Source organism: Tinamus guttatus, unplaced genomic scaffold (genome assembly GCF_059628265.1).
Source record: "Tinamus guttatus ecotype Peru unplaced genomic scaffold, ASM5962826v1 Tinamus_guttatus_pri_ptg000088l, whole genome shotgun sequence".
Taxonomy (NCBI): Eukaryota; Metazoa; Chordata; class Aves; order Tinamiformes; family Tinamidae; genus Tinamus; species Tinamus guttatus.
The window spans coordinates 684,021-698,077 of NW_028288622.1; the positions used below are offsets into that span (position 1 = coordinate 684,021).

The 14,057-nt window shown below is 45.8% G+C and overlaps 2 protein-coding genes across 2 annotated transcripts in view; one reads left to right on the forward strand and one right to left on the reverse strand.

Moving 5' to 3' along the window:
- Window positions 1–4,916, forward strand: part of MMS22L (MMS22 like, DNA repair protein) — an 81,853-nt gene extending 76,937 nt beyond the window's left edge. Inside the window, exons 25-28 of the mRNA XM_088520410.1 lie at window positions 950–1,113; window positions 2,079–2,175; window positions 3,076–3,243; window positions 4,782–4,916. Coding sequence (XP_088376536.1) covers window positions 950–1,113; window positions 2,079–2,175; window positions 3,076–3,243; window positions 4,782–4,863 — 511 coding nt within the window. The 3' untranslated portion in view covers window positions 4,864–4,916. The remainder of the gene's footprint in view (window positions 1–949; window positions 1,114–2,078; window positions 2,176–3,075; window positions 3,244–4,781) is intronic.
- A 4,965-nt stretch (window positions 4,917–9,881) lies between these two features.
- Window positions 9,882–14,057, reverse strand: part of KLHL32 (kelch like family member 32) — a 95,151-nt gene continuing 90,975 nt past the window's right edge. The window contains exons 9-12 of the mRNA XM_088520408.1: window positions 13,787–13,845; window positions 12,222–12,414; window positions 11,152–11,246; window positions 9,882–10,043 (exon numbers count right to left, since the gene is read on the reverse strand). Coding sequence (XP_088376534.1) covers window positions 9,882–10,043; window positions 11,152–11,246; window positions 12,222–12,414; window positions 13,787–13,845 — 509 coding nt within the window. The remainder of the gene's footprint in view (window positions 10,044–11,151; window positions 11,247–12,221; window positions 12,415–13,786; window positions 13,846–14,057) is intronic.

Here is a 14,057-nt window from a genome sequence, read left to right on the forward strand (position 1 = left end):
AGAGCTGGGCAATCAAATCTGCACACCTCTGAAAATGAGGTTTCTTCTGACAGTGCAGTGGGGTTGTGCAAGCAGGCATCGTCGTTTTAAGCCTTGAACAAGAAGTTTCTAACCGATGTATGCCTTGTGCAGGGAGCTGATTTTAAACATCTGGAGAGTTATTTTGACGGCTCTGGGAGTTACCTTGTTAACTGATGAGTGAATTCTGTGTTCTGCTTACCTGTGCTCTTCTCTCCCGAATGCTTAAGTGTAGAAGTCGTGTCTTCATTCAGTAGAGTCACTTGTAATTTCAAATCAACAGCTGTTTAGACTCTGGCATCCTTTTGTGAAAAATAACAAATCAAGACATTAAAACTGGGACACTGGGAATGTGCCTGTTGTCAAAATTTACTCCTGTTGCAGAATGACAGGTTACCCTTTATCTTTGCAACAAATTTTACAGTCGAGATAGTTGTTTTACTTCTGACAGAGCAAAAGCAAAGATTGCCTGTCCCATTACAATATAATGTTGACAAAAATAAGTAACAGCACATTCCTTGAAATCAGAAACAGGAGAGCTGTTAACACCGTTGAAATGCTAAGTTGACAAAAGCACGTAAACAAATTAACTGAATAAAAGTTGTATTTTGAATGTTGTTTTCAGAGTCTGCTTTCATTCAGTTGTTTTGTCTGTATTTTAACTTTTTTAGTCATATTTGGCTTTTTAACTATGATAGCTGCTATTCTCAATTCCCTCTCAATAGCTGACTTAGAAGGCATCACTGTCCTCTGATAAATTGGAAGGCATTTCCAAGACTAAGACAAACAGAAGCTGTTAGTTGAAACGAGATAAAGAAAGGAATCTCTTGAAGAGCCCTGCTGCTGTAGCAGAGTGTTGTTTGGGAGCGTGCGGCGCTCGCAGCGAGCGAGCGGGCAGTAACCCTGTGCCGTGTTGTTGGCTGTGCGGCAGGGAGCAGTTCCTGCAGTTCCGAGGCGCCGCGCCGCCGCCCCGCCTGGCCGCCGTGCTCGCCTTCCTGCTCCACGTGCTCCCGGGCGCCGAGCGCTGCGACGAGGCCCTGCTGCTGCTGCCGCCCGTGCTGCGCTGCCTGCTGCTGCTGGGGAGCGAGCCGCAAGGTGGGTGCTGCCGCCCCGCGCAGAGCCAAGGCGGTGCCAATGGCTCCGTGAGGACAGCTCCGAGCCTCTGTTTCCATTTTTAGTGTCTTAAAAGTGAAGTACTCCCTTTGCCCCCCTTCTCGCACATTCTGCCCCTTGCTGCCAGTGGAGGCATTAGGCGAAGTGGGGATTCACCTCTGACTTCTCCTGGGGAATTTAGGTGTTAAAGTAATTGTTAATTCTGTTCTGTAGAAGTTCCAAGGACAACATATGCTCAGGAGATGACCTGAATTCCTTCCCCTTCTGTCCCCTCGGCCGTATCCCTGTGAAGGTGCCTACCTTGCAGCGTGCTGGAGAGCAGAGCTAGCTCTGTGCGCTGGGCTGCGGCAGCCACCAGGCCCCTGCAGGCCTGGACAGGCCTCACACGCCCCGGGCAAGAGGCATCTCGGTCCCTTCCCAAATTCGTAAGGGAAGAGGGAGCTATCTTGCAGCTGCAGTGGTTTTGGAATGAATTAAATGGAAGAAAACTGTGTTACACAAGGAGGATAAGGAAGAACTCAGAACAATATCCCCACACAGAAAGTAGGGAGTAGATGTGTGCAGCTTTGGGCAGGATATAATGCCCAGACTGCTTTTCTTTAATTCAAATAGGAATGATTTAAAGAATACAAACAAAACCTAAATTTAAATAAAATCTCCGTTTCCATTGAGCGTGTGTCTTTCTGCTTTGACTTAGAGAGTACCGTACTTAAAATCTATGTCTTCACAGGATAATGGTGGTGAAATAAGGCTACTTTTGCATAAATCTGTGATTCATTCTGTTCTTTATAGCCAATCTTACTAACTGCTTTTGCAGTCATTTTATTTGCATCGAAGAAAGATTGAACCATTTTTCCTCCTTTAAAAAACTGCAGTCTTCAAAAGAGACATTCTCCAGATGGTCAGTTCAAGGGCTCTGTGTGAATCTTGTGATTTTTCTCTTACAGTTAAAAAACTCTCTACAGACATTCTACAGTACATGGTAGAAGGCTGCCAAGCAGGGGCAGGAGGAGAACGTGCCGCCCAGCTGACTGCTGTATTTAGGTAACCAGAAGCTTTGCCAATTGGCAGCAAAACTATTGCAAGCCCATTGACAGCAAACATATTTCTTTTAAATAACTAATTATCCTTAACATACTGCATTGTCACTTGTTTATAGTACTTAAATTGTGGTATTTCTGGCACTGGTTTTAAAGATGGCGTGGACAAAAAAGCCAGAGCAAAAAAGATAAAAGCAGGAAACACATCGATTTTCGCACCGATTAGGTAGTGTTTTGAAGGACCAGTAGTAGGGGAGGATTTGGGCACTGTAATGAAAGAAATTTTCATGGATGGTGATGCTCAGTGTTAGGTACTGTAACAAACAGAGGTGCCTGCCTAGTTAAAAGTGCATAATAATGGATATCAAATGCTCATATGCAAAGCTTTACTTTTATCTATGTTTTGGGTTGCCTTGATTTTTGTGACAAACCAGCCTAATAGATTTTTATAATGTAAATTATACTTACGCCCTACCTCTGCAAAATGATATTCTCCACAAATGCCATTTCTCACGTGGCCGCAGTGGAAGTGTGAGCTAAGGCCCCAAGACAGTCTGCGAACACGTGCAGGAGGGGGCCCGTGTTGTACAAGACCGGCTTGAGAGCCCAGGGCCTTGCTGCAGTCAGCGTGGGTGCTGGGGGCCTGCCAGCTGCCTGGTACAGGCTGCATTAATTGCATGGGACAGTTTTTTCCCTCTTACTCCCAATTCAAGTAATAATAATCTTTTTTTTTTTTTTTTCCTCCAGCATTATCTGCAAAAACATAGAGAAAGTGAAGTATTCCAAATAAGAGCATTTCAGTGCAAAAATATGAAAGCTTTCGTGCTCTGGATTGCTTGTTTGATTAGACTCTTGGGTTTCGGCCCGTTCTCCGCACTCAGCTCTGACCTCTGTGTCTCCACAGGCAGTTTATCCAGGACTACACAGCCCTGTACGACCAGCGGGTGCTCGGCATTCTGGAAACAGTGGCCATCCTGGACCCGGCCTTGGTTACCGGCCTGATCCCTACGGTCACGCAGGCCCTGAAGGAGTCGGAGCACAAACAAGGCCTTGGACGGAATACTGCGCTGAGGTGCGTGCGGAGCGTTATTCAAAGTACACTGCTTCTTCCCAACGAACGGGAGGGGTTTTGCTCTCTTTCTAGAGAGCAATGCTAGCAGCACAGATACTCAAAAACGAGTGATTTTTAAGTGTGTTCAGACAGAAATCTACCTTTCTTTACGCCGTTCATGGTTCTAAGTCTTCCATATTTGCTGAATATTTTCACAGACATGCTGACACTAAGTCTACAGACCCCCCAAAAATTATGCAAAGCCAGACTGTCCCTGGACACTATACTGTGTGTTCTAAAATACAGAACAGAAAGGAATTCCTGCCCCAAAGAACTGGTCTGTTTGTCTGCAAGTCCTTGCTTTAGAGGATGCAGATTATGCGTAAAATCAGTATAATCATATGTGACCGGAGATTTCATAATTATTTCATAAATTATTTGCTTTTTATTACCCTCTACCAAAAAATGCAATTGTTTTATTTATAGGCCTTCACAATAGGTCAGACTGTAGTACTATCATATGCATTTTCAGATGGATTTTCATACTATCTGCATTTGTCCTTTTAGTAATGTACTTCATAGTCAACTTTCTTTGTTTCGTGGTTTTTTTTTTTTTTTTTTCATAGTACCAGTAAGGCAAAATTCATTCATTTACCTACAAATATGGAAGAAAATTGGTTGTTTGAAACTCCTCAAATACATGTTTCAGAATTAAAAAAAAAAAAACAGCCAAGTTTCTTTTAATTGTATCCCTTAACATATACATTATCAAATCTCTTCTTGATGTTCTGTATAAATAATTTGTATTTAGAATGTGCCCCCTTATCCAACAGCCTGAGTTGCTCCGTGAACGTCTCAGTGTATGTGCACTAACAACTGATTTTCTCTTTGCAGTCCTGGCCTATATAACATTATATTAACATATTCTGTTCAGTTACATGATAGTCAAAACCCACGTATATAGGAGAAACCAAGGGCAGAAGTTGAATTAGATCCTTATAGTAGCAATGCCCACAGTTACTGTTGCGAGGAACTAGTATGACCGCTGCAGGGAGTGCGTATTTTCAGTTTTGTTTGCTCTAGTTAATAGTTTCACGCAGCAGCTGTATTGTATAACGGGCGTTTACTCCTCAGCAACCCCCTCCAGGCTGCCGTGGGGAGCGTGAGAGCACAGGCAGGCGAGACGCGCCGCGCCAGCAGCCCCCAGCTCTGCGGCCCGGCCGCCCGCGACAGCCCCGCGCTCAGCCCCGGCTTCATCTGGAAACTCACAAAGGCTGCGGCTGGGCAGCGGCCTGGGGCTGCCGGTGCCGCTCCGCGGCCTCGTGCCCGGGGCTCCCGGCCCTGTGCGGCAGCAGGAGCCACCGGGAGCTTCTGGTTCCTGTGCGGAAATCCAAGCACTCGTCTCCTGGGAGCCTTGGTGCTCCGTGCTTTAAAATTGAAAAAAAAAAGATCTCTTTCATACCTTGTGGTTTAATATCCCAGTTAAAGACTCTAGGAGTTGTGTGCTTTTATGAGTGAAATTAAGTGACACGTTACATTCTTTTTTTTTTTTTCAACAGAGAAGCCTATAAGAGACTCTTATCTCACCTCGCAGAGGCTGGACAATGTGAGATAGAAAAACTGGAAAATGAGACAAATTAGCAGTGTGTTGGCAATTAATCCTTTCCTCCTGAATCTCCTCTCACTGTTGATATCTGAAACAGCACTTCACGACACACTGCCCAGGTTGTTTATCTTTACAGCTGCAATGCCTCTGTTGGTTTTTTTTTGGTTGGTTGTTTTTTTTTTTTTTTTTTTTATTATTATTTTTATTTAGGTTATACATTGATTATAGTAATTTCTGTGGTATTTGAATAATGGCATGTGTATGAACTCATGTAACTCAATTCATTGTTGAATGATGGCTGAAAGATGTGGCAAATTTCAATTCAGTTTTCAATTCATTTCAATTCATACAGTCCTCTTAGCAGTTCTTCTGACCCCCTTCCCGGTCAGTATGTTCTTATGAACATTACAACTCCTTAGCTTCTAATTTAAAGTATTGGTAGAGCGAGAGCGAGGGTGATCTCTGGTGCTGCACCTGCTGGACACGGTGCGTTCGCCAGGAGCTGGAACTGTGTCCTGAAGCTGGAATGGTGCCCTGGAGCTGTCCTGCGCTAAGGGAAGGCTGAGTGTACAGCGGACAGAATTCACGCAGCTCCCTCCTGTACAGAAACATTAAAGTCCTTCAGATTTCAATGTAAAATCGCTTCTGTTTTCCTTCCGAGTCATATAAGAAAAGGTAAGTTCAGATCTCTCTTCAACACTATAAGAATTAACTCAGAATTTACAGTGATACCGTGACAGTTTTCTGAATATTCATGACACACTGACAAGTGTTCTTTTGACTTGGACTATGTGCAAGTAGAGGGAGTAAAAAGAAGATAGGGCATAAGGACTTTTTTATGCTAATTTTGGAAATTAGTTTTATTACATTGTAGGCTACTTATTTCTATTTGACTAGAAAGCTGAATTTTTCTAATATTTTGCTGTACTGTGGATTATTTTTTTGGGTCTGACCTGTCTTCCAAGACAGGTCTAGCACTGCAACTTTGTCTATGCTTTTTTAAACATCTCCCAGGGAACCTCTTTCATGAATAGCTGTGGAACTCACATTGCTCACTTCTTCCCCCACTAACCTGAATTTCTGCAGCTCCTACTGGACTGTGGGCATCGTAAGTTTGCTCCTAATGGCAGCACCGGGGAACAGGATGCCCACTTTCATCATTATTCAGATTTTAACTTTAATGGGAAGGAAAGATTATTTTTTGTGTCTAACAACTGCACGAAAAAATCCCTAAAATCTTGTTCAGAGCAGCTTCTGTTTCGTCACAGTAATCTTACCAAGTCGAAATAGATAATCTTGCTCCCTAAATCAGCTGTCGCTACTTCACATAATGCAGTAACTAAAAGCCTCTTTAGGCTACTTAATAGTGCAGAATATGGAGGTCCTTTTCATCATGGAAGTGACTTATTGAACTTGCATTGTAGCTTCTTGTAAGTGTCTGTACCTGGGAGGAGTTCTATTTGTCTCAGGGGGATTGTGCATCTAAAAAGCTTTTTAATATATTTATATATTTACTTATATAAATATATATATATATTCTATATATATAAAATATATATATATATATATATAAAATAAAAAAATCCTCTAAGTTTAATACTGCCTGTAGTGGTTGGAATTTTTGGAAAAGGCAACGGAGCTTTATGCAAATGTGAGACAATACTTGGTGCATGAGAAACTAATTTGAACAGTTTGGAAATTATCATTCTTCTATGTCAAAAAGTTAATGCGCACAGAAGTGCAGCACTTTGCATTGTATTCATCAGCCACTGCCAACTGGGCAATCTGCTTTGGTCTAATTATTTGGTGTGGCCGTGTGCAGATGTGACTGACAGTGCTGGGAACGTTAATGAGGTGGAGGCTCCGGCGTGACTTACCGAGTAAATCCCAATACACCCCTCCAAACTTGGGAGGGAAAAAAGAAACTGCTGAATTTAAGTCTCATACAGGAAAAGCAAGGATTGAAAACCACCGTAATCTAAAACAACTACGTATTTTGCCCTATTATATGCTGTCCACATGAGACCTCCCTAGGCCGCAGAACATTGCTTGGATCCTGCACGATCCGCACGCGAGCGGGCGCGTTCCCGGCCCCGCGTTCCCGACCCCGCGGCTGCCGCAGGGAGCTCTGCCGGCAGCCCCGGGCAGGGCAATCCGGCCGGGAGCAGAGCACGAATCCCCTGCCCGTCGCACAGAGGTGCTTCGGGGCTATGCAGTCAAAGCCGTCTATCTGCTTTATACAGATTTCCCATTTTAAAATTGTTATTAAAGAGCAGGAACAAGAAAATTGAAATTGCTCCTTGCTTCCATTTTCAGTCGCAAAAAAGCAGTGGTGGGGAAGGCATTCGTTTCAATGAATGCTTCTGAAATTAAAAAAATCCTTCCTTTCTTGCTGGACGAGAACACCAGACCTATGCAAAAATGAGGTTCTGCAGCTCTGCTGTGACTGTGCAGAGCAGGGGCTGCCAACAGGGTGCTATTTAAATAGACATTTAAGGAACTTCTGTGACTGTCCACTTAGAAGTGACATATTTCCCTGAGGATACAGAAAAAGGCTTTATTGCACGCTGTTTTTTTCTTCTTTTGGTAGCTTTTAAAATTATGCATGGGTATTTTCAGTTTAATCATATTTTATAATTTTTAACTATTACTTAAAGCTCACATTCAGTGTAATCAGCCCATCTGTTAGCAATACTTACAAAATTATGTTGAAGATTAAAAATCTGATGCAGTGTCAATATGTCCTAGCATAATTAAGCTTGTTTTATAATGAATGACTAAGAAATGGCTTTTGTCTGTTTGAGCTGCTTCCCTAGTAAAGCTTTATAGGCTTAGTGCACAAAATATATCCAGGTGTGTATGTAGGGAAAACAGCCAAGGCCCCTCACATCCTGTATCAAAGGTCTGGTGTCTCTGCAACCCTGGGGAGACACCAGCTGGGTTGTGGCATGGAATTATGTTCACTGCATTTTTAAATCCCTCAGACGCTATCTCAGCTAGACTGCCCTACCTGTAGAATGTCACCCAAATAAGCATTAAAAATTCAAATTTGCTAAATGTACTTACTAATTTTAGAAAGGGCCACCATAACCTGCTTTGCAGTGATGCAAAACTGAGCACAACTTTCATGTTTATGCAGCCAGAGCGACTGAAACTATTTCGTTCTTTAGTCCTTTAAGTATGGTAACATAATCTAACTGCGCAGAATAACATCTAAAAAAAATTAATTCTGGCATTACTGTGGAACAGCCCTATACTCACCATCTCTATTGGAAAAAAAAATCTTGATAGAGACATAATTTTTTTTTTTACCTTTAAAATGTGGTCTTGGGGCGGGGGGGAAAAAAAAAAAAGGTTTTGTTTGGCAAAATCAAGCTGTGCAAGCCCTTTAAGCAGTCTGCTTGCTCAACTTTGTGCAAAGTTTTCCTCTCCTCCAAACTGCAGCTGAAGGGCTTTCACCTTGCCCTCTTAATTTATTCTGCAGCCTAATTTTCAATAAACAGATGCCGCCTCTTCTCGCGCTTGTTTCCACATTGTTCCACAGGCTGCCTGGGTTGTTTCTGCATGTGTGACTATTCAATTATCTCGTGCTCCAGCATCCTGCAACTGCTGCCCTGAACGTCTGCACGGCTTTGGGGGAGGGAAAACCTAAAGGAGAAAGAGTTACAGCACTGGGAGTCGGGGCTCTCCTCCCTGTATCCCTAAACAAACCCTCAGGCCTTATCCGCTGTGGAGACCCTGCGCAGGGTGACCTCCAAAGCGTGGCCGTGGGGCGAGCGGTGGCTCCCGCCGCGGCGCCTCCTGCCCTGCCCGGCCACGAGAGGCAGCAGGAATCCCACGGGCCGGCTCAGCCAGCCCAGGGCAAGCACCAGAGCAGCAGCTGGGGCCGAGCGGCAGCCGCACCTGTAAAGCACAAACAGAGGAAGGTTTAGTTATGTGCTTGGTTAATATTTACAGCCACTGAAGGTGGTGTTCAGATGTGTAAACTTGAGACGAAAATAAGAGACGGGGCTGCACTAGCCAAGCAGAGCCAAAATAAAACAGGTTGGATTGGAGTTTTTATTCCAAATTGACATCTTTCTGGAGGACGGTGTGGCAGCTCACCATATAAACTGCAAGAATAAATAAATATGGACATGGTTATGCACCTGTTTAGCCTCTAGAGACCAATGATTTGTGGGACCATATGTTGAACAAAATGAGACTGTTCATTGATAACTGAAAATGTGGTGACCCTTCACAAAATGGATATTAAAAATATTAAGTAAATGGTACATTTTAATTATAGAGTAAAGAGGCTGTTTTCCACCATTAAAAGACTGCAGCTGTCAGGCAGAATTGATCCTATGAGAGAAGGTACCATGTATTTGATCGAGACCTTGGTAAATGACACCCCAAATGATCTTTAGCCTCGCAGACAAACATGTTCAGTTCAGACTTGGGTTTCACCACGAAGCTTCAGCATCTTTGCCTTTCAGACAATACAAACATCAGGCGTGTTCCTCATGTAGTGCAGGCCTTGTCTGTTGGTTGTTGCTTTTGTTTTAATCTGCTTGGCAGTATTTAAAATTCAAGTGAAGTATTATTAGATGGGAAACTGTAAATGCTGGAGTTTGGAATTGGTAGCCAGCACGTTTGTTACTCTTTTGGCCACGGGTATGGAGTTGCATCATCACCGCAGTTTTCCATCGTCTCTGTCAGCACAGACAGGGCTTGCGGGCGTCTTCCCGAGCTCCAGCAGGAGCCGAGCACTCTCCCGAGGCCGTGCCAACTTGCTTGAGGAAATTAAGAGACAGGGAGCGCGGGGTCATCAGCAGAAAGGCCCAGGGTCTCACACATGTGCACTACATCTGAGGCAGTGGAGAGGAACTGCAGGCAGTTTGGGCAGCCTCCTTCTTGCCTACTGTGATCTGGCTGCAGGACAAATGTGTGAAGGAAGGCGAAGCAGCAGCCTGCGCGCGTGGATGCTTTCCTTGATCCAGAGAAACCCTCCTAGCCCCCGAGCTTGATGTTTCCCCTGGACTTCTGGCCTTGGAAGCGCCTGTGCCCCGTGTCACAGGGCGCCCATCCTGTGGTGAGGCACTTGCAGCGTCTGCAGGTTGGGGCAGGTGAAGCAGGGGGCAGGGAGGAAGCAGGCGGCGACCCCGTTGGAGGCGAAGGGCAGCGTGGGCCCGTAGAACACCTCCTCCTTCCCCTCCTTGCTCACGTCCAGCACCTGCGGGCAAGGCGGAGAGAACAGCTCAAGGACCGCAAACGAAATGAGAAACCAAGTCACTGGCACACACTGCCAGGTGCCAGCGACCAGCACACAAAGACGGGGAAAAAGTGGTGGTTTGGTCCTTCCGAGGGAGAAGGCAAATTCAGCTTTGCCACATTTGAAGCTGAAAGGGCCAGTTTTACTGGCTGAGGCCGGGCACAGCGCCAGCGACTGAGAAGGGAGGAGGCAGCACATGCAGTTCTGCCAAAGCCCTGGGCAGGCTGCCAGCTCACGGCCGGCTGGGGATGCGGACGAAAGTCCATTTGGAAAGGAAGATCCCAGGGTCGTTTTCACTTGTCACTGAGCAGTGTTTAACCCCCGGGGCAGCAACCCTGCCAAGTACCTGCGGGTTATAAATGAGTGTTTGTGGTATCCAGCGCCTTGGCACAGCACTGTGTGCCACTCTGCACTGCACTGCAGCTGCTCCCAAGGCAGCCCCAATGAATTCCTCCAGTTACAGTTCCGGGGTAGCCAACAACTTAGAAAAAATATGATTGCACTGTAACCAGAACTTAGTTTTGACTGTTTCTCTTGCATGATCCCCTCTTTACAAACCTTGTGACTTCTCAGCATTAGATCAGCAGCATGGCATTCCGTACATTGCTTTATTGTGCTAAGTCTAACCTGTATCCATGTGGGACATTTAACCTTTGGAGGTTGAATTCCCACATCATTATACTTGGAAGCTAATGAAAATGTTGTTCATTGGCAGAAGAGCAGAGTGAGGCGTAAGGAGGTTCTGCCTGCCGCTGCCCAGCTGGTCACACCGGGAAGGCTGCGCGGGACATTTCCATCGCTCAGAAAAACGTAGCAAGATAAAAGAAGTTCCTAGTGTCTGCACAAGGATATGTGAAAGCTGCGGATCTGCAGGGCAGCTGCTATCATTACATTTAATAACTAACCTGGCAATCTTTTTAAGACCCACAATGTTTCCTCTGCGCATTTCTGAAGGCTCAGCGGCTGCATAGGAAACACCTTTAATCTCTGCCCTTCACGCACATTTTCACTTTTGAATAACCTTGCAAAATTACTGGCAAAGACTTTTAAAGAAACCTAAATCACTCACCTGGATACACGCCAAGGGCTCATTTGTCCAAATCGAGTAGCCGCCAACTAAATATATTCTACCATTGTGCACGGCAACTCCAGACTCGTTTTGACCTACAGTAAAAAAGGAAATAATAGAAATAGGAACCACTTTCAACGTTCAATTTACCCTTTTAGCACTGAACACAAACGTGGACGCACTTGGCTGCAATTTGAGCGTCTCTGAACTCGGTACCTGCCACAAGGGGAGGCGAAGAGCAACCAGGCACTGCTTCCTCTGACACAGAGCTCCTGTTTATTTCAGCGAACTTCCAGCTATGCTGAGCTCCTCGTTAAGATCCTGCAGCTTTTATATCCCTTCCAGGGGTCGATCTTGGAAGGGAAGGCAGGGCCACATGAAAGAGGATGCAAAGTGCGGGAGGGCCAGTTCTCAGGCTCCAGGAGCAGCCCAGGAACTTTTTGGTAGACAAAACTGTTCCCACAAGAGTGCCGAGTCTGCTGAAGAAGAGACCAGCCCCCAAACTAACAGTGTTCTGAGAGCACATCCTCCTCTGCAAAGCTCCCCTGGCTGTGACTCACGCAGCAGGTCCTTGCCTGCCCCTCCGACGGCTCCGAGGTGTCCGCGCGCCCGGGAGCGCCACCGGCCTGGGCTGCTCCGAGGTGTCCGCGCGCCCGGAAGCGCCACCAGCCTGGGCTGCTCCAAGGTGTCCGCGCGCCCGGGAGCGCCACCAGCCTGGGCTGCGTGGCAGAGGCAGGGGCAGCAGCAGCAAGATGCTGCAGCAGCCCTTCCTGGTGACTGCAAAGGAGCTTACAATAAGGACTGATGATTTTCTCAACAAACTACTGTGACTGCTTTATGAAGCCACATTAAGCCATGCATCTTCCTGAAAATTCTGTCTATGATACCCTAAAGCTAATGTTTCACAGAAAGGTTTTGCCAGAACAGTAATCAAAACTCTCCTGCTGGAAGGCCCCCAGCCCGCCTCTTGACCTGTGGAGTTTTACCTACTGCAGGCATCTAGAGGCAAGGAAAAAGCAGCTGTAAAGCTGCACTAATGAAACACTCACTGCTTCTGCACCAGTACTGGCCTGTCAACATGCTGAAGCTGCAGCGCGTCCACTGGTCGGTGTCGATGTTGTAGCAGTCGATGTGCCGGACGAGGACGCGGTCGTTGTTGTAGTCCAGGTCGTTGCCGCCCAGCACGTAGAGGCGGCGCTGCACGCCGGCCATGGAGTGGTAGACCCGTCTCTGCGGCATCGGGCTGCGGCCCAGCCACTTGTTCTGCAGGCGGGGAGAGCAGGCGGCGCTCAGCGGCGCTGCGGGGCGGCGGCAGCAGCAGCAGCAGCAGCAGCAGCTTCCTCGCGGGCTCCTGCCCCTCGGCCCCACTGCGCCCTTGTGCTACACCTGGGCCCATTGTAGCACGGTCTGCATATACTGGATCTTCTACACTGCCTACTACACTAGTTCTCGGATTTAACTTTAGTAATTTATTAGTATTTCTGGCTCTGTGTTTTTCTGTTTATCTCATCAGATTTCAAAGCCTTTTTTTTCACCTTTATAATTCAGCAGCAAATCCCCCTTAAGCAGGACTATTATGCTTCAAGCAAAAATAAAGTTTTAGATGTCTGTCTCCTTTGTATATAGCACTAAAATTATCCAGACCAGCTAGCTATGTTATGAGAGGAGAGATTCTTCTACCTTTTGCTAATCAGAAGCTTATTTGATCTTCTCCTTGGGGAGCAAAGGAATGGGGAAAAAAAAATACTTTCCTAGAGAATCTTTTCAAACGATTCAAGAAGTGGGTTTAATGCTAACCCTTTTTTTGGGGGGTACTTGCAAAGCAACATCCCTTTGCAAATCTTCCCTCCTGATTAATGACATCCCAGAGTGCTACTTTTTGAGGAAAGAGGTGCGGGGACAAGGAAGCAGCGGGATTAAGACACAGCACTTCTTTCTTTAAGAAAGCAATTGCTTCTGCTACGCCTACATCAGATAACCCAGTGACTGACAAAGATTAATATATTAAAAAGTGGATGAAGTTAAAAATTGGCCATGTTTCCTCCCGCAAGCAAGGGCAGAAACAGCCCCCAGCCTCCGAAATGGGCACCGAGCGCTAACCTACCCAAGACACACGCGGGACGTGAAATAAATAACCCCTAAAAGATACTCTAAGCGCTTGTGTAGTGCCGTGCTAGGTGCCCCAGAAGCCAGTGGAGTAAGTCCCCGACGGGCAGCATAGTTCTGCGAGCGTGCAGGAAACAAAAGGCCTGCGCTGCTACAGAAGTTACTAGGCAATTTCAGAGCAGAAATGCCAATGAAAAGTAGCACTTCTGTGACGCTGGCTCAGGTATCTGCTGCCCAAGGCTTTGTTACGGAAAAAGGAGCAAGCAAAATAAACACCACTGAAATCAGGAAATCTAAAACACTTCCATGTTTCCTCCAGGATTTTTCTGACACCCGAAGGCTTCACAAATACTGAAAATGTCAGAGTCTTCATTACACGATTAAACAGAAACATCAGTATGGAGTTAGTGTAAAACACTACCAATTCACTCGGGCATCACTTTCAACCTTACAAAATCTTCAGAGGCATTTGCTACTAGACCTGGTCAAAGCAAAACATACGAGAAAAACACACAACACGGACACCCACCTGCTTTGGATCATAGACCATGAGCCTGTTTTGGTACTGCGCCGTATTTGTTACTCCTCCTATGAAAGAGTTTACACAGGTTACATTTTTTCACATGAACAAAACCGAGACCCAGATTGTGCAAAGCAAACTAACCAGTGCTAGGATTCGTTTGCTGACGCAGTTGTACTGTCCCCAACCAGATAGATACACTTTACTTTCCGCTGCACTTTTTAATCTGGCTAAGAGCACATTGCTAAAAAAAAAGGGGGCCATAAAATAACAACAACCA